The following is a 27,425-nucleotide window of genomic DNA, read 5'->3' on the forward strand; positions in this document are numbered from 1 at the left end:
TGCTTTTCGGGGGTTATCGTTCTTGTTGGATCACTGCTGGCTAACGCACGCTTTTAATGAGGGTTTGGGTTGCTCGGCAAAACCACTCCGCAAGCCTCCGAGGTGTCGTAAACAGTTGATCCTAAATTCAATCAAGGGAGCACTCGTGCAGAATCAGAACGGATTGAACGAGGGGGTCATTATGAACCGGATCCAGAAGGGAGCAGAAAATCGGTGCTGTGGGGGTTTTGGCGATTATCTGCTGCCCAGTAGGGAACACGGCACTTGTTGAGCTTGGTTTTATGAAACGAATTTCAAGATGCAAATTAGTAGCCGATCCTTGGAGGGTTTATTGGAGGATCAGTTTGGTCCTTAATATGTAAGTTGCAAGGCTACGATACGTTTTAAAATGGAGTTATTTTTAGCAGTATCGAATAATACATTTGTGGAGGCCGATGAACAAGACCTAACATACTTTTCCACAAACTCGGGTTGCTAATAAGCTTTTCATTCGATTTTTCCAATGCCGTTAAAGCGTGAAAAAATCTGACGCCAGGAGTGAACATTTTTGAAACGCCAAGCGGCGGATGTTTACGCCCATTTCTTCGGTTAATAATTGTGGAGCTGTTTATATTTTTACTATTATATTTACTGCTACTACTACTACTACGACCGAGGGTAGTTTCCGTTTTCTGATCCGTGACGTTTTATTCTAGCTTCGCATCAAAACCCTTCGCCGGAACTTACTGCGAAAACGGAGGTGCCTTTAATTATTCACGCGTGTTAACTCCCTTTTTTCGTCATAGAGGACGTGGTGTTTGTATTTTTGAAGGCGTTTTCAAGTTTTGTGGCAGCACCACGGTTTCACCGGAAGAGGTTAGGCTCTAGAGTAAGCTACTACCTTACTTCCTGCGACTGAGGGTGCGCAGTGAAAGAAGTAGAAATAATTCCCAGTTTTGTATATTTGTAGGTAAAATGCGAACTACTCTGGGTGTGTGGATTATAATTTAATTAGTCCCACGTGCTGAAGGAGGACGCACAAAAATGGAGAGAAAAGAACGCAGTCAATTCAACCATTCTACTCAGCGCCTGCAGATGAAACAGGTTAACACTTTGACCGCCGGCCTGACGTCACAGTTTGCGAGTGAGCACGTAGCGCATGACAAGAGAGCGATGAGAGCGACAATTGTTCGTGCGAGTATTATCACTCTTTTGTTTCATTTCGATAAGCGGTGTAGCACATGTCGTTCTCGTTCTCTCTTTCCTACCTCATTCATTATCAAGAGAATTGGCGAGCGTCAGATACAGAGCTGAGCGGTGAACAAAGCCGTCGTGCGATTTCATATGACGCGGCGCTTAAAGTGTTAAACGTGTCTCACGAAAACAAGATCCACTCCAAGCTCAAAACTATATAGGTCAGGTCTGGCAGTCTGGGAGTTTCCACCATACAGAAGCATCATTGAATAACCATTCCGTTTATCAACCGATTAAAATATGTTCCATTATTACCTTTGCAAGTGTGATCGTTGCGAGTTCGGTGTATTCCACGCGGACCGTACTGTGCGTAGTATCTGCTCGATGTCCGGAATTTTGCGTCCTGTGGAAAAGAATTGAAAAATGAGAAAATAGTAAGCAATTAAATCAATCAAATCCGAAAACACACAATTATCATACATCATCGATACGTGTTGCTTTTGACCACCACCGACAACATCGTCGTTCCACGGGCGTACGTGCGTACGTGTCGATTGACCAAGATATGGTTCACGATCGTGTTTCGATTGTTTCACGCTGTCCCCACACAGTAGTAAGGCCAGCTAAGTGTTGGTGCTTCAAAATCAACAGTCCATTGGTAATGCGTTCGTTGTTTGCTGTTTTATTATTTGATAATGCGGTACTCGGTGTGGTTTGTGTGTAATTAAGCGAGATTGGATTAGCACCACTGCACAGTCATTTTTCATTTTCTAATATCAGCTCTAGCAAACAATTAAATGCTATCGAGAGTATGGGAGAAGCCTCTTTGACAACAAAATATTGATTTTATGTATTAATGTTTCAATTATTTAAATCTTTCTCAATGCAATAGACAACCATTGAAATACTTGAACTAACGTCAAACTAACATGCACGCTCATGCTAACCTGTCGTTTATTGTTTAATACTTATTGCCTTACCAGAAACTGCCATAAAACACTCGTTGAATCGTAGATCTTATCTCTGCCTGATGGCGCTTATATCAACGGAACGCGAGACCATTTCAACAGCTCCCCGCATTCGCAACCAAAACAAACTCCCTATCTCACGCGGTCGCCCCTTCACAAAAGTGAAAACGAGTAAATGAATTAAATGTGTGTTAAAAACACCATCAGATTGAGCTACATTTCATCACCCAAGGCCCGATGATATTGGGCACAGAGGGTTGGTTGGTTGGATTTGGTGCAGTAAATAAATAATGCATATTGGTTACTCCTCCTACCGTTGAGCTTTGAAACGGACGTTTTTATTTCAGACAACAGAAACGACGTTTGTGACGGAAGGTGTGTTAGGCACGGGGTTGGTTTGGTGGATGTTTGGGGGTGCGTACCATTTCAATCGTCCTTTCCCAAACCGTTCGCCAACCTGGCCACGTAGGAGATGGGGTAGAAGAAGAATGTAAAAGCATCATGTTGGGTGATCAGAACGGCGTGACGACGATTTCGAATGACCTTGAGCATCGAACGGGCATTACCGCAGCAGATCGATACACTCCCCACTTACGTGTGACGGTAGCAATCGACGAAGCGCCACCACAGCAAGACACACCACTCAGACAAAATCTCTAGTGGTCGATATGAAAGTGAAGTACGTGAGCTCGGCAGATACAAGCTGAGAGAGTAAATGGTTTAGAAGGTGGTTGTTTGTATGAAAAATATATATTTGCGTTACAAGCCGCCGTGGGAGTCTTGCTGGGCCTTGACAGGGGAAGACTACCACGAAGATGGCAAATGTGTCAATTTGGTGTAGTATGGGATCAGGGTAGTTGGATCCAGGAAGACGATACTCATCGTGTCCGCGAGGGCTTTGTTCCACTCTTGATCGGTGGTGCTTGGGTGAAGATATTTTTATTTTTCGCTCTGTCTAGACTGTAGACTACAATCAGATAGAGTCCAATGACAGAGGAACATTTAACATGTACAATAAGAATAAACGATTGCGGAAGAAATAGCGTGGGTTGCAGCTGTTCTATACGACCAATATAGCATTGGATGTAGTCGTATTGCAGTAGTCAATACTGAAATCATGAAAGGCCTCCTCTTTGTTAAGCTTTTTAAAATACCAGGAAAAGTATAGATCTTTAAAGCAACAGTCGAACATTTTTCAGCTCCAAAGCAAATAACTCAATCTACCTCCTGTGCATCAGAGTGCGACCATTTATAATCCACTCTTCACAATATTGTGTCACCCTCGTGCGTTGAATTAGCGAAACCCCAACGAGAAACACTGTGGTATACACCACCAATCAATTGCATTGCCCCACCAGTAGGTTGTAGCTTCCACCGGGCACGATCGATGCAACGTGAGATCGATCCATTCAATTACGGTGCAACGGAGGACACGGCCGGCGTCAAAGCGCTTAATGAACCAAGTTAAAGTCGATGACATTCAGCGCTAATTTATAATATGCCTTCAAAGAAATGGCATCGGCCCCTCGGGGAGGGTTGATTGATGGGTGTTTTATAGACGTCTCGTAGAATTTATCTACCTTATTAAAGTATTATCGTCAACCGGTGTTTGCACACAAAAAACCTTTCCAATATTGAATTAATGTGCATTATTAGAATTGCAAAGTGCTGTAGGAGCATGTATTTATTTTTGTTTGAGGATTGATAGCGCGATGAGCACTAATCAACACGTGAGTGAAACACGTGTAGCTCAAAGTATGGTACGGTAACGGAAAGACGTGTTGGAGGAGTGAAAAATGCGCCCATCATATCCTTTATAAAAGGCGCAAAAAACATAGAAATTGATAACGTTAAAAAAGGTCCGTTTTTGTAAAGCGTTTGCCAAAATGATGTTCATCATTATGTGAGTGAAAGAAGTGAATTATCGACCACATTACCATCACATATTCTGATAAAGAAACTGTGCGCAGGAGCACCGTTTTCGATCGCACTTAATCATTCAAAAGCCCTCTATAATGGTACACCTTCAGCACACTAACAAAGTACAGGATGTGATCGATTTTAGATGGCTTTTGAAAGCAAATAACTATCCTTCCTTGTGTTTGTGAACAAGTTACAAAGGCATTCGTCAAGATAAGATGTTGTTGCGACTTTGTTTGGAACTGATCTCCAAACGGTAGCACTTTCTTTGGTGATTACTTTTACAATACCAACCACATCCCCGTGTTACCGTTGAGGTAGGCCTCCGGCGGGTATACTGTGACGGTATGTTCGAACTTGAAAGCATCATCAATTGAATCAACTCAAGTGAGAATCCAGAACCTACCGAAACCAGTAGACCGATTGTGTTTTCTGCCAGGAAATATTGACTTTCCTTTCTTTTGCATTCACATTTCGCATCCTTGTATCTCGCAGGGCTCGATATCGAATCTTGAAACGTTAGAAAGTGCCGAGTCGTCTGCGGCGAGAAAGGTACATTTCCGCTGCAACTCCCGTGCGCCGAAGTGTAATATGATGAAGTCCCAGTAACAGGAATACGGCAGGTACGAAAGGTCATTGCAAAGGTTAGTAAAAGCTTAGGTTCCTTCCCAATCTCGGGGGGTCGGGTGAGATGGGCATCTGAGCGCTCAAGTTACACTGTTTATTGGTTTTTGGGGTTGGTTTGCACGCGTTGGTTTGCGCTTCTGGGCCGGGCCCTTGTATCAAGGGGATGCTGCTGCTGCTGCTGCTGAGTTTTTCTTTCCCTAGCGCAATATTTGCCTACGCTCTCGGTCGAGTATTGGCACTAAAACAATAAACATTGTTTGAGTTGTGCCGCTTAGTTAGGAGGGTCTCTTTTTCTTTCGTTTCGACCACCTGTACAGGCACGGCATGCTTTGAAGCAAGGGGCATACCCCACACCATTGTCCGTGGGCACGTCCTCAAGAGCTTGTAAGTGTTCTGCTGTGTTCTTCGCTTGCCGTTTTTTTTTCTTCTTTTTGAGACCGAAAATGCTGGGCAGGACAGTTAAGTTCCACAAAGTATGGACCAAAATTTACATCGTTAGCACACCTCCCAATGCTAACAAAGAAAGTTGTGCCCTAATTGAGGAGAGAGTCTCCCCCGCCCACGTTGGTGGTTTGGGGGAGAGATGTTTTGAAACTTGAGGACCAACCTTAACATTAGAAAGAGAGAAAGAGAGGGAAAGATAGCACGCGAATTATCTATCTAGCCATCAGATTAGAGAATTTCATGTCCTGACAACTGTCTAACTCTCCTGATGGGCATGCTCATCTGCAATTACCATCTACTCCCTCCCATCGTCGTCGTGTGGCGTGCCAAAAACCGTCCTACTAGCATCACTCCTTAAATGTGCACCCCAAAAACCATCCGCTAAGCCAGCCGCCTAGCCGTCTAGTGTTGTTAAGTACACCGAAGTAGAAAGAAAAGGGGTTAACGAAAGTGAATGAGGTTAGGTTTCGGGCCGGGCCGGTCGGGGCCAGGTCGGGTAAAGGAGCAATTAAACTCGCGTCTGAACTAGATCCGCGCACCACGATAGAACTCTGCCACCGTCTTACGGCACACGGTGTGGATGGTATGGGGTAAATGTCCTGCACCAACGGCCAAACGGGCCAAATCCCAAAAGGAACAGTCGTAATGTGTACTAATGCGTTGTTGTGATTCGCTGTTTCCGACTCGGGTGCGGGTGCTGATCGATCGTTGCCGGTGTCGAAGTCGGGACAGAATGTTCCACCCTTCTCTCCCAATCAGCACACACCGGTGGAAAGTGGAAAAGCTATTGACCCATACCGGCTATTGACCCAGATTGAAGCCAAAAAAAAAAAACGGTGGAAAAAAGCACCGGCTAAAGCTAGGCTAACTCACACGCGTAAGTAGTCTCGGAAAGTTTTGCCTCAGGCCAGTGGCCAACTGTCACACTTTTCGATAAGAAAGGCGTGTGGGATTGTATCCGTTTAGGGTGGAAGGCGTAAGGCATAAGGCGCAGTTCGTTTGGTGAGTGAGCGCGCACAGTGCGACGGTAGCCCCATTTCCCTGCCGAGTTAGCACGTGGTCCGAAGTGGTTTCCTGTTTGTTTGGTGCGGTTTGCCGGTTTTTAGGTTTCGTTGGAGTGTCCGAAATTAATTGCTCGATTCAGGCGAACAGTAGTGCTTTGGTTGGGGCACAAATACATAAACCCTTCAGTACAGTACAGGTGGAAAAGGGACCGACCGTAAGCAGCAATCGGTAAGCATTCATAACCTCGTTTTCGGTTGGGTGTTGATGATGGAGACACGTGTTTGCGCAATAAACATAATTATTACATTTTAAAATGTACATTAATTTTAGGCGGAAGCTTTTAGCCTAGCTGTTTGACATTAATTTGCTGACATTTTTATAGTCTCAGCAGTTTTGAGTATTACCACTGTAGTAACAACTCTTTTTAAGCAAAATTGTGCTCTGTAGGAACTCTTCAGTAGTGTTTACTCGAAGTCTACATTCAAGTATTCAAGTAATGTCGTGCTTCTAATGTTGCCAAGCACTTCTTCTTGGAAAAATGTTAATATATCAACATCAACAAGAATCTTTGTCATCGTAACACTCAGCTTCCCGCACCATCGCTACAAAACGCCATCAACAATCTTCGAACGCTCTTGTCGCATCTTGTCTCTCTCACGCATCAATTCCCAGTTCCTTCCGATTGGAGATTAACATGCTTTCATCGACGGTAGACGGCAAAAAATCATGCAAAAAAATGAAAACACTTTGTAGCCCATTAAAGCGCAAGCAAGTAAAAATGACACCCCCAAAGAAAATGAAAGAAAAGTTCGCCAAAACAACCGCTACCGCACAGCGATCTTCTCACTTTCCCGAACCGACGTCGAGGTCACGTCTCATCGATAAATGTGTGCTGACCGAAGCCGACCGATGCTCAATCACTCAGCCCCTCCTGACGCGCTAGGGCTTCTCGACCTGCGGGTCTGTTGTTACAGGCTCCCCTCCATTAAACACGATTTTTGTTTTGCTTGTCCTATCCTTTCGATACTGCCAGAGACGGTCGGTGATGGATTGTGAGACAGGCTCTTTACGATTCATCTTATCACTGCTCCGCTCTGTTCGTCACAGTTTTGTTGACATAATTAAGTGTTGTAGGGGTCATGCTTTGCGGCGCGTTTTATGACCGTCGAACGAAGAATGGTAACGATTTGTTTTGATAAGAGTGATACAAGAGTAGGAGGAGCAAAAAACGCACTTGCATGTAAAACACATTCCTTCATGCAAAATGCAACGTTACTGTGGAACCGTAGATGGGGTTGAAATCGTTTTAAAAATTGCAATCTCATGAAGGCAATTATTCTATTTAAACCGTCCACTTGAGTGATATTAAGTCCACGGTGGTAATGAAATCGCCTTGTTTAATCTACCATAATTTAAATTGCAAATTAAAACTTACTAGGAGACTACTTCAAACGTGAAGTTGATGAGGCCAAATTAAAAGCTGGTTTTGTTTGCCAAGTTGCTAAAGTGGAATTATGAGCTAAATTTAACTCCTATTTATCGAACATCACAATAACGACAATTTGTTAATGTTTTTTACAAGAAAAAGGATTAATTCAATTCTGCTAGATTTTCCATTCCGAGCCGAAAAGGCTCGCAAGAATCAATTAAGCTCTAAACCGTCATATCATCGCAGAAAGCTCTCGTCCTACCTTCCCATTGGTACAGTGCATCAGCAAAATGTTCACAGCTGTCACCCTTTATGCTTGGCCACCACATTTTACACTCCATATCGTCCTGCGGGGGATCTCTCCCATCCATCCGTGACCATGACCTTTCCCAACCGTTTATCCCTTCAATCGATCGTAACACAATTGCTGCAAATAGACGAAGACAAGAGGCCAGTGGAGCTGCGGAGGAGCAGAACAATCTCTATTAAAAAAAATAAACCCCTCTAAAGGCAAACCGCAACCACTGCAGCAAGGGAACAGCGCGGGTGCATTCTAACAATCCATGAGGGGTGTGTGTACCTACACATGCACCGGATCGATGGGCATAATCCGTGTGCAAGTAGGAAGAGTGCAAGCCGAAACGTGGGCTAACACTGCACCACGGGAATGCAGCAGGAATGAGGCGCTGGAACGATGCTATAACCGACACTTGGGAAGGCAAATGTACTCGCTCAATGTAGAGGTTTATTATACGTTGAGTGAATGACGATAAAAACGCAAGCAAGATTATCTACACGCCCCACATGTCACAGGATCGCGCACGCAGGAGTACGAGAAAGTGCTTCTCGCTGTGGTTGGTGCATATTGCGGCAGGAAAATATAGAGCACAGTGTGGATACAACATACAACAAAAAAAACCTGGAAAAATGTACAAGAGATTTATTGGAGCAAATATTAAGAACGAACGACCGATAAAAAAGAAAGCACCATCCAGCGCAATTCATTCCCATCCGTGAGGAACTGGCACAAGTGCTTCCTATACAAGCGCTACGTGACACTTCCCTGTAGATAAGCAACACGTTGTCACTTAATCCAAAAAGAGTGTGGGATTCGTGAGCGTGAGCTTCGGAAGAAATGGCAAAACCAAGCACCATTCATTCAAAAGCAGGTTGGAAAAATTGAAGTACGAAACGAATCTAATTCAAAACTTCCTAGAACCAGGAGTTGACACTGACCTACTCTCAACAAAGGTAATCTTCATTGACAGCTTCAAATGCGACTGTGGCGGTAACATTATTACAACACGAGATATGCATCATTGTAAATCATATTAGACAACGTTACGGTTCGGTACCTTGGTTGAAGTGGTTTGGCTTAGGAGAATAGCATACAATATCGCGCGAGTGTATCCAGCACTGAGCATACGGATGGATAGGTTGTGACATATAGGTACGTGGCTGAATGTCAATGAGGTTACCCGCGACAGATGGTAGACATCATGTGTTTGCATTTTTTTTAAATATTCTGGCCATTCCCCCGTCCAGAGTCACTATGAATCAAATTGTGCTTATTTTTAATATTATGCTCCGCTCCCTTCTGCAGTTCCAAACCGTCCCATAGCTTCCTTTAGAGCCAAAAATAGTTTATGTTAACGCACGGAACGATGTACCCAACGATGTACCAGACTCCGGGAGCTGTTGGATTCCCTAGACCCTATGGTCTATGGCAGGGGTCTCCAAACTACGGCCCGCGGGCCGCATGCGGCCCTCAAGAGCTTATAATGCGGCCCACGATGACTTTGCCAGAGTTAAAGTAAATATTACGTTATTTTGACTTTTTCAAATAAAATTGTAGTTTTTACTTTTCTTAGACAAAAATCAAGCTTTAGTAACACGAAGCTGTACAAGTATAGCTAGTATTTTGTTATAAAAACGAGATTTAAACGTTCACTCATCAGTTAAAGGTAGCGTCAAATGGCCCTCAACATAGTTATTTTTGAAGCAATGCGGCCCGCGAGCTGAAAAGTTTGGAGGCCCCTGGTCTATGGTTACGGTGCTGTCTCCAGTAATGATTCCCAGAGTTTTTAGAACCTCTCGCTCCATCTCTCGATCTCTCGTTCGTAGGAAGCTAAAATTGCTCCACTAATAAGCGACCGAGCGAGCAGTTGATCGGATATTCTGGGGCCACATGGGAAATTGGGAAAGCATGCAATGGGACCGGGAGCCGTTCTTTGTGGAGACGAATTGTGGATTCTTCGCCGTCGCCCTACAGCACATGACTTCAGCTCGGGTGACTCATTCTTTAGCACGGCTACGCTCGTTGTTGTGTCTTTCGTTTTTGGCGGATGCATGAAGCATGGAGAGAAGGACATGTCGTAAATGTATGTCTGTGCGGAATGTTGTGTTTGTTTTCTGTCTGTTTTATTCCGTCTAGCGCTTCGGTTCTAGCATATGTCATGGTTCTGGGAAATATTTTACGTTATGTTTTAATGAGTTTGGTTCGTTGAAGAGAGCTCAGCTCTTACAGTGAGAGATATTATTAGCAGGTAAAATGAGAGAGGGCTCATTAGAATCAAATGCAAAACATTTCCTCTTCATATTCTACACCTCAGAAGTCAAATATGATGAATTTGCTTACACTTAAAGTCACACACCTTCTGATAACATCTTCAACAGTGCTTTTCATACTATTGACTGACACTTGTTGGTGGTGTTAGGCGATTGCTCTTTGGATCTTCTTGCCAAAAATGAAACAAAATAGCCAAAAAGTATACAGCAACAACGCTCTATCTCTCTCTCGCCTCAAGCACATCAACTATTAAAAAGGGCCTTTGCTTTCAGTCTTACAGACAGAAAACTGAAGTACAAGCTGTTTTTGGAGTCCAACAGCTCCACTCACACACCTCCTGGACTGTTCATTTAACCTCCCGCTAGGCAGCATACATACGATCCGGGCCCTTTTCAAGAGCACATACTGTTGTTAAGGTTTCAAAGTTTTCTTCACGTTTGAAAGTTTTATGTGAACACGCGAACGACACCCGCCTTCGCTTTGTGTGAATTGAATTCAACGAACTTTGAGACGATAAATTATGAACTAGAAGCGAAGGGAACGGATCCAGCTGTTTTGTGCTCCTTTTGCTCCGCCAAAGCGCTTCAGGACTTCAGGATTGGCTCGGTGTAACTAAACTGGACGGTTCGTTTGTGGCACGAGAAAGAGTGGTGCTCTTGCTTTAGAAACGGATACGCTGATACAGCGAACTATTGGCTACGGCAGAAGCAACGTCCCATCGTAATCAAGCAGTTTTATTTTTACGTCTTCCTGCTCAAACATTCACACAAGTCTTGTAATCGATAGTCGAACGAGCTACATCACCATTGATAGCCGCTACAGTGTCCCGGCGGCTTGATAATGGGTCGGAACGGGAACTTGGCACGAACGTACTGTGGCTGTACCGAGAGGTTTTCGGTCAATTTGTTCTACCTAATGGGTAATATGCGCTCAAGGAAAAGTGATCGATTGTACACGAGTGAGAACGTAATTTACTGGCATGGACTGATAGTGATGAGGATGAGGAAGCAAATTGATTCGTGTTTCCCGTGTATAACATGTGTAATAGAATATGGCACACGGTTTAACGGAGGGCTCGGCCAAATGTACGCAGAGCGAATTGTTTTTCACCAATATTGAGTCATTTTAAGAGATTCAATAGAAAAATACAAGCTTTGCAAACTGCATTTTATGAAACACTCAACAAGTATTATTAACGAAGGCGCCTAAAAGTATGCAAGTCGTAAAACAAAATGATGTTATTAGTGCCACGATGCCACGAAAGCAGCTGGTGGAGAGTTTGTTAGAAACAGCCTCAGGTAGCTAGAATTTTTCAATTCTCATTCCCGTTTTTGCGATCTTTCAACACTACGCAAACATGTTTTCAGACGTTCTCATTCTCAGGCCCGCAACAAGTAGGGACACTCATTCCCAAGAAGAAGTACTTCCTGCATGAGAAAATTGGCTTCCCCATTCACACTGTCCGCCAGATGGTGCCAGGCAAGCAGGGTGTAAGCAAAGCAAAGTCCCAACAAGCTTTTCCCTGTTTGCCTGGATTCGTATTCCCCAGATAAAGGACACACCAGTGCACAGCTCGGGTTGGTTTTGTTTGCATGTAATTTCTTGGAAAAGCTCGGAAGCGGAAATGTTTGGAAAACTGGAAGAGGTCGAATGGGATGGTAGGAAAAATGGGTTGCAAATTTTTCATTTCCAGCGCCACCCCTTTTCCCTTTAAACAGTTCTCAAAGCGGACTAGAGAACCTACCTTAACAAAATGCACCGGGCCGTACTGTGGCTATGGCCGGTGCCGGTCGTCTGTGTTTCTGCTTAATTGCCCGAGGAAAAGTGTTGCCAGTTCTTGACGCAGCCGGGACGCTTACTTCGAGTTGCTCGCCTGTTCAAATCGCTAACAACAACATACGCCTGTTGCGTAGAGCTGTACACTACCATTGTGCGGTGTTCGGAGTGTGTACACTACGAGCCTGCCAATCGGTGCGCCTTGCAGGTAGTTTAATGTTTCATAATTATTCAAATTACACCACCTGCGATAACACTCCACCACTATCCATCATATCGATGCGGTTGTTTTCCTTTTGTGAATAGAATAATAAACTCGGGGGTTGGGTGCGTTAAAAACCGTCGCTTGTTTCACTGTTCGATTCTCGAAAACTCTGCACTAGCACTTGATGAACCGTAGCCCCCTTGAATGAAGCAACCACCCATCAAAACAAACAAATTAAAAAAAAAAAACCGTTGCACGCATCTCACTTTCACCTTGCAAGCACACGACACCGCAGACACGACAAACCGGCCATCCCCTACCAAGTGGTGACCTCGCGGGGTCACCGTCACTGACCAGCACGCGTGCGAAGGTGTCTTCTCTACTGGTACACTCGCGAACACCGTCGTTGCACTTTTGCCGGCAAAGTATTGTAGTATTGGCTGCACAAAGAAAAAAGCACCGTCAGCGCGATACGCGATCTACGGTCGGGACCGATTTGTCTTTCAAACTTGACGCGCGATGTCAGCTACTAACAACAATCTTAACCGCGGTTTTACCTTCGATTGTGTCTCTCTTGATTTGCTCGCTGCAACCGGCCCCGGTTCAGTGGCTTGGGTTTGGGCCCGGTATGGGTCGAACACCAACTCCGACTTTCGAGCGAACGACTCTACATGCTCCGTCGGCAGCCGTCAACAGACTCAATGTCGACGGTTTAGCTGCGAACCGACCAAGCTGGGCTATGCGAATGTTTGGAACCGATTTGTGAGCTCGAGCGACCAGCACTCACTCAGCGGTTGGTGGATCGATCGAGATGCTACTACTACCATAGTAGCCGATGACACTCATCGAACGCATGGTTAGGAGCGCACGCAGCGATAGGGATTATAAGCTTCGTTGCGTTGCTGTGTAGAAAATACAGGCTTGCTAAGCTTTTGTAACACTAGACAGTCAGTAGATAGTGTTTATAAAAAGACAAACATCAGTTTGGAAATAATTTCAATGCAACATGATTCATTTTTTAAACAGAATCCAGCTTAAAAATTACATCTCAAAGTAATGATTTAAAGCTATTTCCACTGCAATATAATTTATAATAATTTGATTTTGAAAAAGCCTGTTTAAAACACTCATTTGTACTATTTTGAGACATTTTTTTTTATAATAAAAATTATAAAACCATATTTTTAGCATGTTTGGCCTATAGAGTTTTTGAGTCTCGCGACTCCATGCATCTCTTACCACATTCCCCAAAAAGTATGTTATTCTACCGTTCTAACAGCAATACACTAGCCTGTCAAAAGTAGAAGCACCCCTTCGGCACTCATCATCGCCGTCTTTGCCTCGACAGGGAGAGTGAGTGCCGGCCGGATGCACTCCGGCGGGAAAACACTCAAGAGAGCCAACCCGTTCGTGTGCCGGAAAACGGCCGAGAGCGGAAAATCTAGCAACACGTTTTCCATCAGCTGTTTTGTTTACATTTTTTTCACACATGCCCCGCACACACACACACAAACACAGTTAGTATTTGCCGCCGCACGAACCGGCACACCTTTGCCCTCTCGCATGCAGTGTCTAGCCGGAATGAGTGTCCCGATCCGGAGCCGAGCTGATTCATCGCTGCTAGTTGTTTGGATGGGTTATAATGGAATGCAATTACCGGAAAAAAACCCGATAGAGAGAGAGAGGAGAGAGTGAGGGAGTGAGGGAGGTCGAAAAACTGTACCATAAACCATTCCACATTTTCAGCTCCACGATGTGCAGACTCACCAAAAAAAAGTGTGCAAATTTGGGACTTACCGTGCTGCTGGGCCAACGCTTGCAGTAGCGTTGGGAGCAGAAACTCCCGATTCCAGATGGTGCTCGGCCACGGTACCAGCGGTGTTAGCCGATCTTCCCGGTCGATCCTTCGCACCTTCGACGAGCCACGGCCGCACGTGTGGGCGTGTTGGATTTCGAGCAGAAACTTTTCGAAATTACTAATCCTTCGATGGGTCCGGTGCTTTCTGCGGTGCTTTTTTGGTGCTGCTTCCCGGTGTGACGTATGGTTCGCCTTCGTACCATCCACTGCACCATCACTGCCCTGAAGACCATTGATTTTCCGGTGCGATTTCGATGGATGCCGGGCACCCGGGTTCGCCGTTACTTTTCCATTCGATTTACGCTGCTGCTTTAGCTCCCCGTTTGGGGCGTTGATGGTGGCAGCGGTGCCGTGTTCGGCCGATGGTCCGTTTGGTTTGCATCCTTGCGTAGCACTGGCCCGAATTTGGGCCAGCTTCGCACCACTGGCAGGGGAAGTGATGCCGAATGGATGGGCAAAGTAAAACATGCATATCGGTGCGGGATTCTGCAAGTAAGGGTAACGAGAAAAAGGTTTAAAACATATAATGCATAAAATGTATAAGACCATGACTTTAGAAAAAGGCTTCTCTTCTAAAACATATGAGACAGTTCTCTTAAATATGATGATCGTTTTTTGGGCCCCAAAAATCCTAAAATCAAATCAAACTGTTGCGGTCCAGCAAACAAGCTGCTTGTACCTTTTTAGGTAAACATCTCAAACAATCTGCACCGACAACGAAAAGCAAAAAGGCACCCTGATCAAGCTAATTAATACCACGATCGAAGGGTTTCTAAAACAAGAGTGCAAAACATATGGTACAAAAACGGAGAGGTAGCTAAAGGGTGCATCAGGATGCAATGGTACAACGCAAAAAGGGTCGACGGAAATTTCTGCACAAATCGGTCACGCGTCATTGCCGGTCACTGGCACTGGAGGTGACTACCCCGCTTTCGCATGCTGTGGTCTACTGTTGCGAAGAGCATTGCGCAGCCAGACAACATCATATAAGTGGATCTTAATTGACGATCGAGTAGATACGGCTCAGCCGGCCGTAACCGGGCAGGGCCGGCTGGCTAATGTTCTACTTTTATACAGAGATCGATCGCTTTCTTGCTGCTGCTGCTGCTGATGGGTGAGGCTGTTTCCTTGTTTGGATGAATGGACGATTTGACGATATCTGTTCGGAACCTGAGCGGTACTTATTTACTACCGCAAAACGGTCTGATCATGTAATGCGGATCGATTGGGCAGCAAATTGAGTGATTGGCTCACTGATTTTGATTTAGATACAAATATTATTGTCTACGAGCATGGGCGTGAAGATGGAGTTACCTGCAGTAGACGGTAGACAGATGCTGTCGTTGCTTTTCCCTCGTTGCCGTTACTGTTCATGTTGTTTGCTTTTTACAAACGCACATATACGCACACTCTTTTCGGATACTCTTAGCAGTTATGCATGCTAGACATTGATTTTCTCAAGTAATTTATCTTCGACGTTGGGGATTTTTTTTTCCCTTTTTACACTACAAATAGATGAACTGAAGTTGAATTTACACAATTTAACTGGCTGAATTATTGTATAATTGCACTAATCTTTCTTCCGAACCAGTCGGCTGGATTTGCACCGCGATCATTGTGATTATCACACTTTTTCATACATTTTCACTTCATATCACTTAACAACACAATCACGATAGCATTATTCGCTTTCCAGATTCCATTTATTTACATTTTGCAATTTATCCTTCCACTACTTGTTCACTGTTGTCACTATTCTTCAACACTGGCCTCGGTACGGTTATTTCGCAACCTGTCCGGGGAAATCGGGATGATCAACAACTTGCACTTCAGTCAATGTCACAGCAGTGGTTGCCCTCCGTGCAAAAGGCTAATGAGCAAAGAGGGGTTTCTACTACAAAAAAGCAAGGGTCCCCAAAACAACATCCAGCCAGACATGGCCCCCCATCGTCAAATGGCTACAGAAACAAACATTCTGACAAAGCTCAACTAATCGCGCTATCTCGTTCTGCCACTATTCGCCCTATCGCTTGCGGTCCTGCTCATTTAGTGCGCTACTTCCGGACACGATCAATTCGACTATTACCTTCCGGTCGGCGTTTACCGAATCCGAAGCGACGGAGTACGAACGAAGGCCACCCTAAATTGAATGCATTCAATGCAATTGGGTTCCCCCTCTTTTCCGCACTGTGAGGAAATAAATTTGTTTATATCATTTCAATGCAGCAGAACAGAACCGGGGCTAAAACAAGATATAATTGAGTTGTTTTTTGGTAGAAAAAACAACAAATTTGAACAAATTGCTCCGCTTTATTTACCACGTTCAACTGCACGATAACCGATTCCGTTGCACAACAACCGACCTGGGCATAGAAGAAAAAAAAACTTCCAAATCTGGGTTAAACAATTTTAACAAACCCTTTCCTCACTCACAAGCTTAAAGGAAAACCCTCCCCACACAAACACTAAACACACTTGCCGCCATTGACGCGTAGTGCGACGTTTCTATGAGGACCAAAACAACAACGTAGTAAAGTTAATGGTACTTTCTAACGAATCCATTCTCACTCCCGTTTTCTTCGAGCTTTTGAAAGCAGAGACCTGCTGCCTTGCCTTCCCGATTCCCGATTTGTGGGGGGGGGGGGGGGATGTCATTAGTAAAAAGTAGATCATCACCATGGTCGTCTTTCGCCCTTTTCAGATTGTTTGTTAGCCGAGCCGATCGGAACCGATACCAATTTCACGGGACTGCGCGGCACAATCTAAGCAAGCGCGCCAGTACCTACACAACAACAACCTACGGTCCTACTGCTAGCAACAATTTGTCGTAGTGTGATGCTTAGCCGATACATAGTCGAGTTGTTAACGTGTTATCTGGAAACGATTAATCTGCCATTACGCTACGCGTAGATGGCACTCTTTGGCGGCCCGACTCTTCCCGGATTCTTGTATTGCGTTTTGCGCTTCAAAAGGCGTCAAAGGCATTGCTTGACGGGCAAACAACTTTAATGCGTTACCAAGGACAACGGATTCCTTTGCTGGCAAGGCGCCACAACAACAGCAGCAGCTCCACTACCGTTTAAATGTCGAAGCAGTAAGAGCCCCATCCCATAAGCATGGGACCGTTCCCGCAATGGCAGGAATGCAGAAGCAATCCCCGGCCAGCCGAAAACAGGAAACAAAAAACCGGCGACGGGGTGGTACCGCGCGCGCACATTGGTTTCCAAGACGCCCGCACCAAACGGGCGCGAAGAATGCGAACAAATAGTGTGCAGTAAGTCTCCCAAAGAGGGAGTTAGATGCTAGGTGCTATGGTGCTTTGATTGATTAAACATTTTCGCTTCAGCACGATCCACTGTGCTAATGCACGCTTGGGCTAGCAGGTCCTGGACGGAGAGACGACAGTCCGCTGGAATTTTTGCGCTGCCTTGCGTTCCCTGGTAACCGCCACTGTGTATGGCGTAAAGAGGTGTGCCCCTCGAGGGCTTATAAGTCACCAGCATAAAGCTGTTGGTAAAAATCGGCTCTAGCGCTTCTAATCGTGTCACACACCACACCGAAATTTACGTGAGCACGCACCGAAAACGGCCGGTTTCGAAACTTCCCCATAAAGAGCTCTTCCTCACGGGCACGAGTTCCGCACGAGATCGCATCGACAACTATTTATAGGCACCACAGAAGGCAAAGAGAAGACAAAAATGGAACAAATTCCGTGTTTTTTTTCCTTCCCCCGCTGAGCGTACAGCGTGGTGCCTGTTCGTCGTCTGGCAGGTTGACTGGTTGACTGGGCCCTTCGCCCTCCAACAGCGTAGCAAGCAAAGGGGAAAAGCAACGATATTAACTTTGCAGCGCTCATCTTTAAGCCACTAGACGAACGTGTTTTAAATCACTAAAAACGAACACCAAACGCCTTTCATCAAACCATTTTCACGAGCACATCCAGAACAGGAAAACAAACACCCAACAACCGTCGGCCGGCTAAGGCAGGAGGAGGCCATGACTTTAGCAAGCAACCACTACTGCTGCTGCTGCGATCTACTGCTGCTTCGAAACACTTCGACAGACCCGAACACCGACGGAACAAATCCGGCTACCGATCCGGCGGACGTACAGCGCGCGACTAAACCGAGACACACTTCCCCATTCCTAAAGCGCGAACTGCACACACAAACACACACGTGCTCGCAACATTTCGCTATCTCTTTCGATCTCCTCCCCCATCGATGTTTGGGTGGGAGCAACTTCCGCGCGGTACACAAGTGTATTGGAAGAGAAAAAAAAAGCAAGCGTGAAACATACCTTACGGGGAGGGTTTCCGGGCAGGACCGGGCAAGTGGAATAACCGGGCAGCCGACAAAGGGCGCTGCTGCCCGGGGCAACATACATACCAACGTTGCGGTTCCCTCGTTGGGTTGCGTTGTTGTGGGTCCTTTTTCTTCTGCCCCGTTGTTTTGTAGGGTGCGGTGGGTCCTTGCGCGATCAAACCGGGTGGATCATCGTCGGGGAAACCTTTACCTGCATTTCGGCACATCTCGTACGGGGGTGGGAAACGTACCCGATGAACCGTTGCAATAACTCAATCGGTACATGGAGGGGACGAGTTTCGTTCGTTCTGGTTGTTTTGGTTGCTCCCCTTGCCACTTTGGCATATGACCCAGTTGTGCGGCGAGACATCGTATGCGGGTATAAGCCACCTGCCAGCCAGCAGTGGTAGCCACCTACCGGCAGGCCTACGAGTGTACAAGTGTGTGCATGTTTTAATGGCAGTTTCAAAGCATGATTCCGTGATTCTTACCGAAACCGTTCGTTTCCGTCTGCAGTGTCCGATGTGGGAGCGATTTTCAGGCGAACAGTTCAAATGTCGGGAATTAAATTGACCTTCATTTTAAGCGACGAGATCCGTGGCACCGTAAATATGTGAGTTCAATCTATATTAATGATGGCGGAATGTGTAATTGAAACGTAAGCTCCGTGCGTTCGAGATAGAAATAGCCTACCTTGATGAGTTGGGTTCGGATTTTCTTTACGCGGTTTACGCGGCACATGGCATGGCATACAACCTTGTCTAAAATCCTCTTGCAAAATTCGATTCAAACGGGCTGTTTAAATGTTTTATTATTATTTTTTTATTTTGAAGATTTGTTTTCCACGCTGCTTTCCACGTTATAATTTGTTTCTTGCTATATCTTACTGCTTAACTTGCGCCTAACAGCGAGCAAACAACCCCGCTCACTCTTAATGCACGCGGGCAGCATTAAGGTTTGCTGTTTTGTTGACAGGCGCTTTTCATTTTGTTTCCTCTTTGTAGGGTTATCATTATTATATTGTTGGAAAAGAAGTGTTCCGTTTTGTTGCACCGTTTGCTTTTCTACCCTTTTGTGGCTGCCCGCTGAATAGAGCGCTGTCCGCCACCCAAAATTTGAAGAGAAAACTAACGTGCCACGCTCTTGTGTTCGTGCATGAGTTGTTTTATTGTGTGATCGGTTTGGTTCTAAACAGTGAGTTTTTTCTTTCTTTTCTATTATCTTCTGCTGCAGTACTCTCCCGAAATGTTATATCTCAATTCAAACTTACTAGAAGTTGCTCTATAGTAGTAGTAGTAGTAGTAGTAACGTGTCTCTTATATGGATTTCCATTGCGTGTAATTATTATCTTGCATCCACCGATTCTCGAGCCCTATCCGTCTACCGTGTCTATTTGCGTGTGTGTGTGTCGATTGCCGGTTTTAGCCGTCAATTCGCGGGCATTTTGCTTCCGTCTATGCTACTTTCACCACGATTCTCCCATTTCTTTGCTCTTCTGTTTGATCTGGCCCAAATTTTGAATGCTCTAAAAAGAATATAGTAAACTGTAGATAATCAGTTGGTTGGTATAGAGTTGCAGTGCATAGAAATTAGCAGAAGCAATGCATAAAATTATTTGTTTTTTTTTTTCGAATTCGTTTACTGCTTGTTCATTTTCTTTTTTTTTCACACACACATACACATCTCTCTCTCTCTCTCTCTCCAGTGAGCGGTTGACACACAGGACTCTATCTTCGAAGGATATAATAATTGAAATTACAAAATATATAGCATTCATCTGTTGAAGTCTAATTTGGACTTTCATTTACCATCTTTCCTCCTATTTTGCAGAAACGTGTTCATCACCTGATTTAGTCGATCACCTCCTTTCCTTCATTTGCATCAGCATAGCCTCATCGTGGTTGAGTTTGTTCCCATTTGATTTTATGTGTGTGTCTGTGTTTGTAGTAAAGAAATCTTCACTTTCTTGTGTGTGTTTTTTCCTTTCCTTTTGTTTTGATACCTATTAATCGTTCTTATTCCTATCAGCTTTTCCCGTGTGCAGTAGTAGTGTCTAATTAGAATTAGATTTTTTGTTTTCTCGTCCCATTTTTCATGTTCCCTTCCGTCCGTGGCCAACACGTGCTTGAAGAAAAAAAAATCAATTAATGTCTATTTCAAATTAAACCACAGACATGCTGCCCTTCACCACCAAATCGTTGTTCGTCGTCGGCTGACTCTTGCTGACAAAACGCTTCCACCGTTCCTTACCAATCACTTTTACCCTATCCTAGCCTTTCCTTTATCGTCCTTCGCCTCCGTATAGTGTAGGTGTGTACTTGAATGTGTCTTTCAATTCTCTACTACGATCTAGGTGTCTAATTAGCATCGCTTTACTAGCTTTAGTTTAGTATTTGTTAATATATACTAGGTGATCACAGCTGATGAATATATTTATATATTATTTATCTTTCCCCTCTCACTTTCTCTATCCCTTTCTCTCTACCTAGTGTTTGCGCCTCAGCTTCAATTGTATCTCCACCTGCATTACGTATCATTATAGTTTCGCGTAATCAGCCGTTCCGCAAAAATTGTCAATATGTTGTTGTGTAAACATATGCAATGGCGTTCAACCGTTGCAACAAACAATACAATTCAAACACCACCACAGCATGCATGTGTGGCAAAACGGGTGGCCGCACTATTTACCATTTCAAACAGACGTACGTCCTATTACTATTAGAAGATTGCTCTATGTCGTGTAGAATAATGGGAGAAAAATTGTTTGGAAAGCTTTCCAAGCATCTGCGCTTTATCGAAACGGCCTAAAAACTGTACGCCAACCGTGTATGGCAGCAAAAAGCGGCGGGGATTTGCGAGGAGAGAAAAAGGGTGCTAAAGTTTGGTAATGTTGGTCTTTAACTTTCCACGGTAAAGCAAATGTTGCTTGTCATTCCTTTGTTTTTTTTTCCTAACCCCGAACATACACCGTGGGCCGATGTGACGGCCCTCGTACAAACGGAGCCAAAAAGTGGGGAGCGAGCCTGAGGAAATATTGGGTTTCATCAAATCGAACGCAATCTAGCCAAATGCGCTCATCAGCTTCACTATCGTTATATCGTCTCCAAAGTTCAGTAACATGGTACAGAGTTTGCCTATGGTGTAATATCGATTATAGTTTTTTTTATAAATAGCGTGTCTATTAACTTCAAATGTGTTACATATGTACTGGTACAGGAAAGGTTCTTGTTTTGCTTCCCTTTTCTCCAGCTCAATCACTATTAGATGAATACAAAGGAAATAAAACGATACATTTAAAAAAAATCTTCAAAAATAAACGTTCCATAAAAGGGGGCCAACTTAGTGGAAGCAATTTGTCTCCGTGTCAACTCGATTTACTCAGTTACCGGTGATTCCATTATTATTCTTCTACTTCTTTTTTTTTAGTTGAATGGGTTTTGCTTGCTTGCTATTACAGTAAGTGAATAAAGTCTGAGGTATATATTCATCCACCAGTCTTGCGGGTGGCTATGTACGGGCGAGCCTATGTCGCGCGCGAATAACAAGAACGAAACGCTAATAGTACATTCAAAATTTATCCTACCGACAAGGTAGAAAACAGAATAATAATGAGACCCCAAAAAATCTCCTACTCAAGTATATGTGTGTGTGTGTGTGTTTCCAAATATTACGGTTACGATGGTTCTAAACGTTTTACCAATCGTCAAATTGGTGCGCATTGTCTACGCCCTTACGCGACGCAGCAACGCTTTCTGCGAGCCCTCATACGTTCACAATGTTATGGAAGAAACCGATTACAACGGGAGTACAGCCGGGCACAGTGTTTCCATCCATCCACCAACGCCCTAAACCGTGGCCCCCTCTTCGATCGGCAGCTTGTAGCCGTTGAGCCCAAACACGTGCCCGCCGCCCGTGCCCATCCCGTTCGGGGTGGAACCATTCTTGGCGTCGACTCCCGTCACGATGCGCTTGCCATTGCTCACGAACGTGGTTTTCAGATCGAGTGCGACGGGTTTCGTGGCGACATTGTTGTTTTGCTGCTGATAGCTTGCCGACGATACCTGTTGATTGAATGGGAGCATAAAAGATAGCTTGCATTGAAACACTTTCCTCTCTGGGCTTTGTTCGTCCAGTCCAAATCACCTTCTTGTTGAGCTTGACGCTATCGCCATTGGCAAGGGCCGAGCTGCGCCGCCGTTTGTCCACGATCTTGCGCACCTTCAGTATCGTGGGTAGCACTAGCAGCAGCGCACCGGAGATGACTATGAAAAAGCCGGCCAGATAGAATGCCAAATCGTACGAGTCGGTCAGATCGGATATCCAGCCTGAAAGTAAGCGGGAAGAGAACATTAGTTTGTTTTTTTTTTTTAATATTTGCATGAAACACCCATCCAACGATCCGATATGTACCTGCCAGTGGCGGACCGACGAGATTGGCTACGCCCTGCACCAGCAGCAGCAACCCGTACGCGTTGGTGAAACGTTCCAGCGTGATGAGTTCCACCAGAATAATACTGGTCAGCGAATAGTTTGCTGCTATAAACAGTCCAAATCCACCAGCCAACACGGAAAGGCTCTGTGAAACAGTGAAACGAAACGGACGGGACGGGTTGAGTACACCCAAGGCTGCCAAGGATGGTCACACTGTGGAAGCTTACCGTGTAATCTTTGAACAGTGGTACGAGAGCCGTCACCAGGCCGCACAGTGCCATACAGATGGCGTAGGTGTAGTTGGCATTGACCGACTTCCGATCACCCATCCATCCGAGCACCACCTGCCAGGAGTTGTTCAGGAGTTGGAAACGGGGTCGTTTAAGTGCACAGATTACAGCAATCAGGCGAAGAAGTGTCCCCAGTGAGGAAGAAATTGAAATAAAATGTTAATATCAAAGTCCAGACATTAGGGATTCATCTATTCTACTATAATGCTCTATTTTTTTGTTCCCTTTTGTAGTCCAATACACACACACACTGGCACAAACACACATATAGATACGCACGCATGTTTACGAGGTACTAGAGATAGATAGACACTGATATATAGATCAAACCACACTGTTCAAACGGTGCAGTAGGGAGACTCGGTATTGGTGAGTTGTGGTTGAAGGGGAGAGGTTAGGACATTTTCCAATGTGAATCCTTCTTGCGATGGAATCGAGCGGTTCAATTTGTACTTGGTACGTGTTTGGTAATGTTTGGTGCTAATGTCTTCTGATTGTTTCTAGAAAAAGATAAGGATCCTTTAAGTAGTAAACCAATAACCGTACGGAGAACGCACAGGATGCATTAGGAGAGCTGTGTCGGCAGGGCCACACATTTGCCGCCTGTACAGGACGGTCGGTCCGGTGAGATTATTGAACGAGCGAGAAGCAGTGCATGCTGCCGAACTGCCCAAAACGTGCCAGCGAGCGTGTCTTGCAGACGAATAAAGCATTTGATGGAAGCTACAATACGAAGAGCAGTGAAGGTTACTGAACATATACAGGGGTTTGCAGGGGTTCTCATAGTTGTGAGACACTTCCTTGACTCTTTCTTATAGGAAGTGAACTTCATATGATGGCAATTGGACTCTATGGCACCCTTTTTGGACAAGCTCCTTAGAAATTCCCATTGGATTTGTCAAACAACGGTGCTATAGAGTCCAATTCCCATTACATTAAGTTATTTCACGTAAGAAGGAGTCAATAAAGTGTCCCACGGCTATGAAAACTCCTTTAAAACCCTGTAAGGCTAAGTAAAAGTACATGCAGTCTCCAAATACTCTCGCTAATGGAACGGTTTTCTATCACGGACACATGAATCATGCAAATAAAGATAAAAATTAATTTAGTAACGAGATGCTACACCGTTTACTACTTCATATGAAGTAGGGTCATGCAGATCAACGATGAGTATGATCGCTAAAGGCACTACACAGTAAACAAATGTAACACAGTTTCCATTAAACATAAACCTTTACATTCTTCCCTACAAACTATTAACGAAAAAAACCTCTACTAAACCAGTCATGCCAACAAGCAACGAACAGCCGTGTGCCCCGGTGTGAGCAAACATGTCCCCAGGGACAGTAAACGCTTACCTCGCCCACCATGTTCAGTATGCCGATGATGGCGATCAGCATCGAGGACTGCGTGTGGGAAAAGCCCATCTGCGTCGCGTTGTCGCCGAGGTACACGTACGGCACGTCGTAGAACGTGTAGAGCAGGAAGTTCGAGACGGCAAACAGCAGGTAGTGCACGTCGGAGAAGTAGGAGAAGTCCAGAATACTGACCAGCAGTGTTCGGAACTCCTCCACGCCCGCGTACCAGGCCGACTTCTCCTTCGCGATCGTCGTCATCGAGTTGCGGTAGATGTCCGGGCAGGAGGAGGCCCGCAGCCGGTAGCGCTGAATGTTCAGCATAGCACCACGGTAGGTCAGCGAGTGGCGGTGCATCCGCAGATCCTTCAGGTAGGATGCGGTGGCGGCCGGTGCCGGCCCGGCCGTGTGCGGGCCGGCGGCCGTACCGCGCGTGCTGTGGCTGTGCACCCGCCGCAGAAACACGGGCGGCGGCAGCGCGGTACTCGGCTCGTACGAGCTGGTGCCGCCGCCGGCCGCCTCCCCGTGCCGTCCCCTTGCACCGGACCGCTGCCCGCCGGCTGCTCGGTGACGCGACGGTTGCACCACGGTGGTCCCGGTGCCATCGCTCTCTAGTCCTTGCTGCTGCTGCTGCTTGCCGTTATCCTTCGCTTCCAGCGACTGCTCGCCATCGTTTGCCACCACGGCCGGGGCGACTCCATCCTGCTCCTTCGCGTCCGCCACGTTTTCGCCGCTCTGGGGCGACTGAAGCGGCTGGCTGAAGCTGTGCGAGCTGGCCATGCGCGCCACCGGCAGGTTCTGCAGCACGTGGTGGTCGTGCATGTTGTGCTGCTTGCTCAGCATCGCCAGCACCTCCAGCGTGAGCTTGTCCTGGCCGCTACCGTTCTGCAGGTACGTCGGAAGCGTGATCAGCGAGCTGAACAGCCGCGGATCGTCCAAATCGTACAGATGGTCGTTCGCTGCATCGTCCAACCCTGCCGCAGGCACGCCATCGATGATGCCACCGTTACCCATCAGCACGCTCGTGTTACCACCGGCCGTGTTCGTACTGTTGCTCACCGAATCGGCTTGCTGCTGCTGCTGTTGCTGTTTGCGCCGCTTCTGCTTCGACTTGTGCGTCGTCCACTCGAGATCGCGCATCAGCAGTCCGCACAGGCACATGTTCAGGAAGACGCCGGCAAGGATGAGGGTCGTACCGCGCCACCCGTACTCGTCCAGCAGGATCTGCGTGAGCGACGCGAACACAAACGTGCCGATGCCACTACCGCACACCGACAGCCCCGTCGCGAACGAACGCTTCTTGTCGAAGTAGTACGCAACGATCACTACCGCGGCCACGTAGCACAGGCTCAGCCCGAAGCCGGACAGTATGCCGAACGTCAGGTACAGCATCTCGATCGACGTTGCGTACGCGGACAGCGCGAAGCCGATCGAGGCGAGGATCGAACCGATGATCGTCACCTTCCGGCAGCCGTACCGATCGGTCAGGAACGAGGCGACCGGCCCGCACAGCAGCGGCATCGCCATAAACAGCGAACCCACCCAGGCCGTCTTGCCCTTGCCCTCGCCGAAGTACGCCAGCAGCTCGATGTACATCACGCCGAAGCTGAACGTCACACCGTCCGCGATCAGGTTCACCATGAACGCGGCAAAGCACACCACCCAGCCCCAGCCACCGTCCGGGGGGCGGGCTTCCGCGTACGCTCCCAGCGAGCTGTTCTCGTTCGACGACGACGACGACGACGAACCGGACGAGGAGGACGACGTGGCCGAACCGTGCGACAGGATGCTGCCCACCGGGCTGGAACAGTGCGGCTCGACCTCACCCGTACCGAGCCCGGGCGCTGCCCCATTACCCGCTGCACCACCCCCAGCCACACTCGCGTACTTGCTGCCGCCCCGGAACTGCACATGATGCACCGGACGGTCGGCCACGATGACGGACTCCGGCTGGGAGAACTGCAGGCTCAGCTGGCGCACCGGCCGCTCCCCAGCAATGCTCTGATGCTCCGAGGGGCTCTTCACGATGCTCTTCGTCTTGCGGCGCTCGTGCGCCACCTCCAGCAGTGGTTTGATCTCTTCCTCTTCCTGCTCCCCCCCGCCGCCCAGCCCCTCACTGGCAAGCGGTGCCTCACCGGCCGGCCCACTAGCGTCAATTCCTTCGTCGATCGAAATCGAAACGGCCGAACCGGCCGCAGCACGCCGCACTGCACTGGCACCCTCGTCATCGTACGTTCTGTTTACGTAAACGTTGCAATTCTTGAGCGATGACGCGGACGGCGAACGTGACGATCGGTGCGGTTTTTTAGTTTCTGGTTCGTCCACTACACTACCACCGGAAGCACCACTAGCACTGCTGCAACTACCACCACCACCACCACCACTAACACTGCTGCCGCCGGCACCGTTGCTGCTGCCGCTGCTCACACAGGAACTGTTGCCCGAATCGGTCGACGGGCACTGGGGCGGCGGGGCTGGAGTGGCGCGCTGCTGCTGGACCGCTGTCCCAACCGAGGCCACCGGACCGCCGGGCGTCCCCTTTAGGCCATTGCGGGCACCGGCCGGTTGCCGATGCTGCTGCTGCTGCTGCTCGTCGGGGAAGTTGTGCTGCCGCAGACCGGCCCCACCATTATTGTCCTTCGATTTGGCCCCGTGGGGGCTGCGTAACAGCGGCTCCAGACTGCTGCTGCCGCCGTCGCTACCATTAATATTAATATTTCCAGGCGCTCTGATAATATCCATTCTTCCCGATTATGGCGATCGTGGCGCCTCGCTAATGGATCCAGTTGGGGGGCGAGCATGCGGAACACCTGCGGATGGGAAATGAATGAAAAAAAAAGGGTGAGCACGAGTGGTTGCTAACATCGGGGATGTTTGCAAAAGTGGATCCAGCAGCTTACCTCTTGTTCGGAAAAAATATTTCTCCTTCGCTGCGCTTGTTTAGAATATGGGGTGGGTGAGTGAAAGTCACCGCCAGTTGTGTAACGTTGCCTACGTTTCGTGGAAAAGGCGTCCATGCGGTTTTATCCGTATACTGTACGGTGCGATGTGATGAATCTGTACGGAGAAGA

At 46.8% G+C, this 27,425-nt stretch overlaps 2 protein-coding genes across 18 annotated transcripts in view; both read right to left on the minus strand.

Annotated features, from left to right (window-relative positions):
* Positions 1-18,658, minus strand: part of LOC11175623 (uncharacterized) — a 44,757-nt gene extending 26,099 nt beyond the window's left edge. For 3 of the 11 annotated variants that reach the window (XR_009765133.1, XR_009765132.1, XM_061647169.1), the window contains exons 1-4: positions 17,897-18,658; positions 15,289-15,766; positions 13,914-14,460; positions 1,489-1,576 (exon numbers count right to left, since the gene is read on the minus strand). Coding sequence is in view for 7 of the 11 variants with exons in the window: in XM_061647169.1 (XP_061503153.1) it covers positions 1,489-1,576; positions 13,914-14,460; positions 15,289-15,348 (695 nt within the window). In the remaining 4 variants the exon portion in view is untranslated. Of the gene's footprint in view, positions 1-1,488; positions 1,577-1,653; positions 1,921-11,879; positions 12,840-13,913; positions 14,461-15,288; positions 15,767-17,896 lie in introns of those variants that run through there. The other 8 variants (XM_061647166.1, XM_061647162.1, XM_061647165.1 and 5 more) reach the window with 7 other exon arrangements.
* A 418-nt stretch (positions 18,659-19,076) lies between these two features.
* LOC1281333 (uncharacterized) overlaps positions 19,077-27,425 on the minus strand; it is a 33,640-nt gene continuing 25,291 nt past the window's right edge. For all 7 annotated transcript variants that reach the window (XM_061647173.1, XM_061647175.1, XM_061647179.1 and 4 more), the window contains 6 exons: positions 27,255-27,411; positions 24,358-27,164; positions 22,937-23,053; positions 22,689-22,854; positions 22,422-22,603; positions 19,077-22,339 (listed from right to left, as the gene is read on the minus strand). In XM_061647173.1, the coding sequence (XP_061503157.1) occupies positions 22,124-22,339; positions 22,422-22,603; positions 22,689-22,854; positions 22,937-23,053; positions 24,358-27,096 (3,420 nt within the window). In that variant the 5' untranslated portion in view covers positions 27,097-27,164; positions 27,255-27,411 and the 3' untranslated portion in view covers positions 19,077-22,123. The remainder of the gene's footprint in view (positions 22,340-22,421; positions 22,604-22,688; positions 22,855-22,936; positions 23,054-24,357; positions 27,165-27,254; positions 27,412-27,425) is intronic.

This window comes from Anopheles gambiae, chromosome 2, assembly GCF_943734735.2.
Source record: "Anopheles gambiae chromosome 2, idAnoGambNW_F1_1, whole genome shotgun sequence".
NCBI lineage: Eukaryota > Metazoa > Arthropoda > Insecta > Diptera > Culicidae > Anopheles > Anopheles gambiae.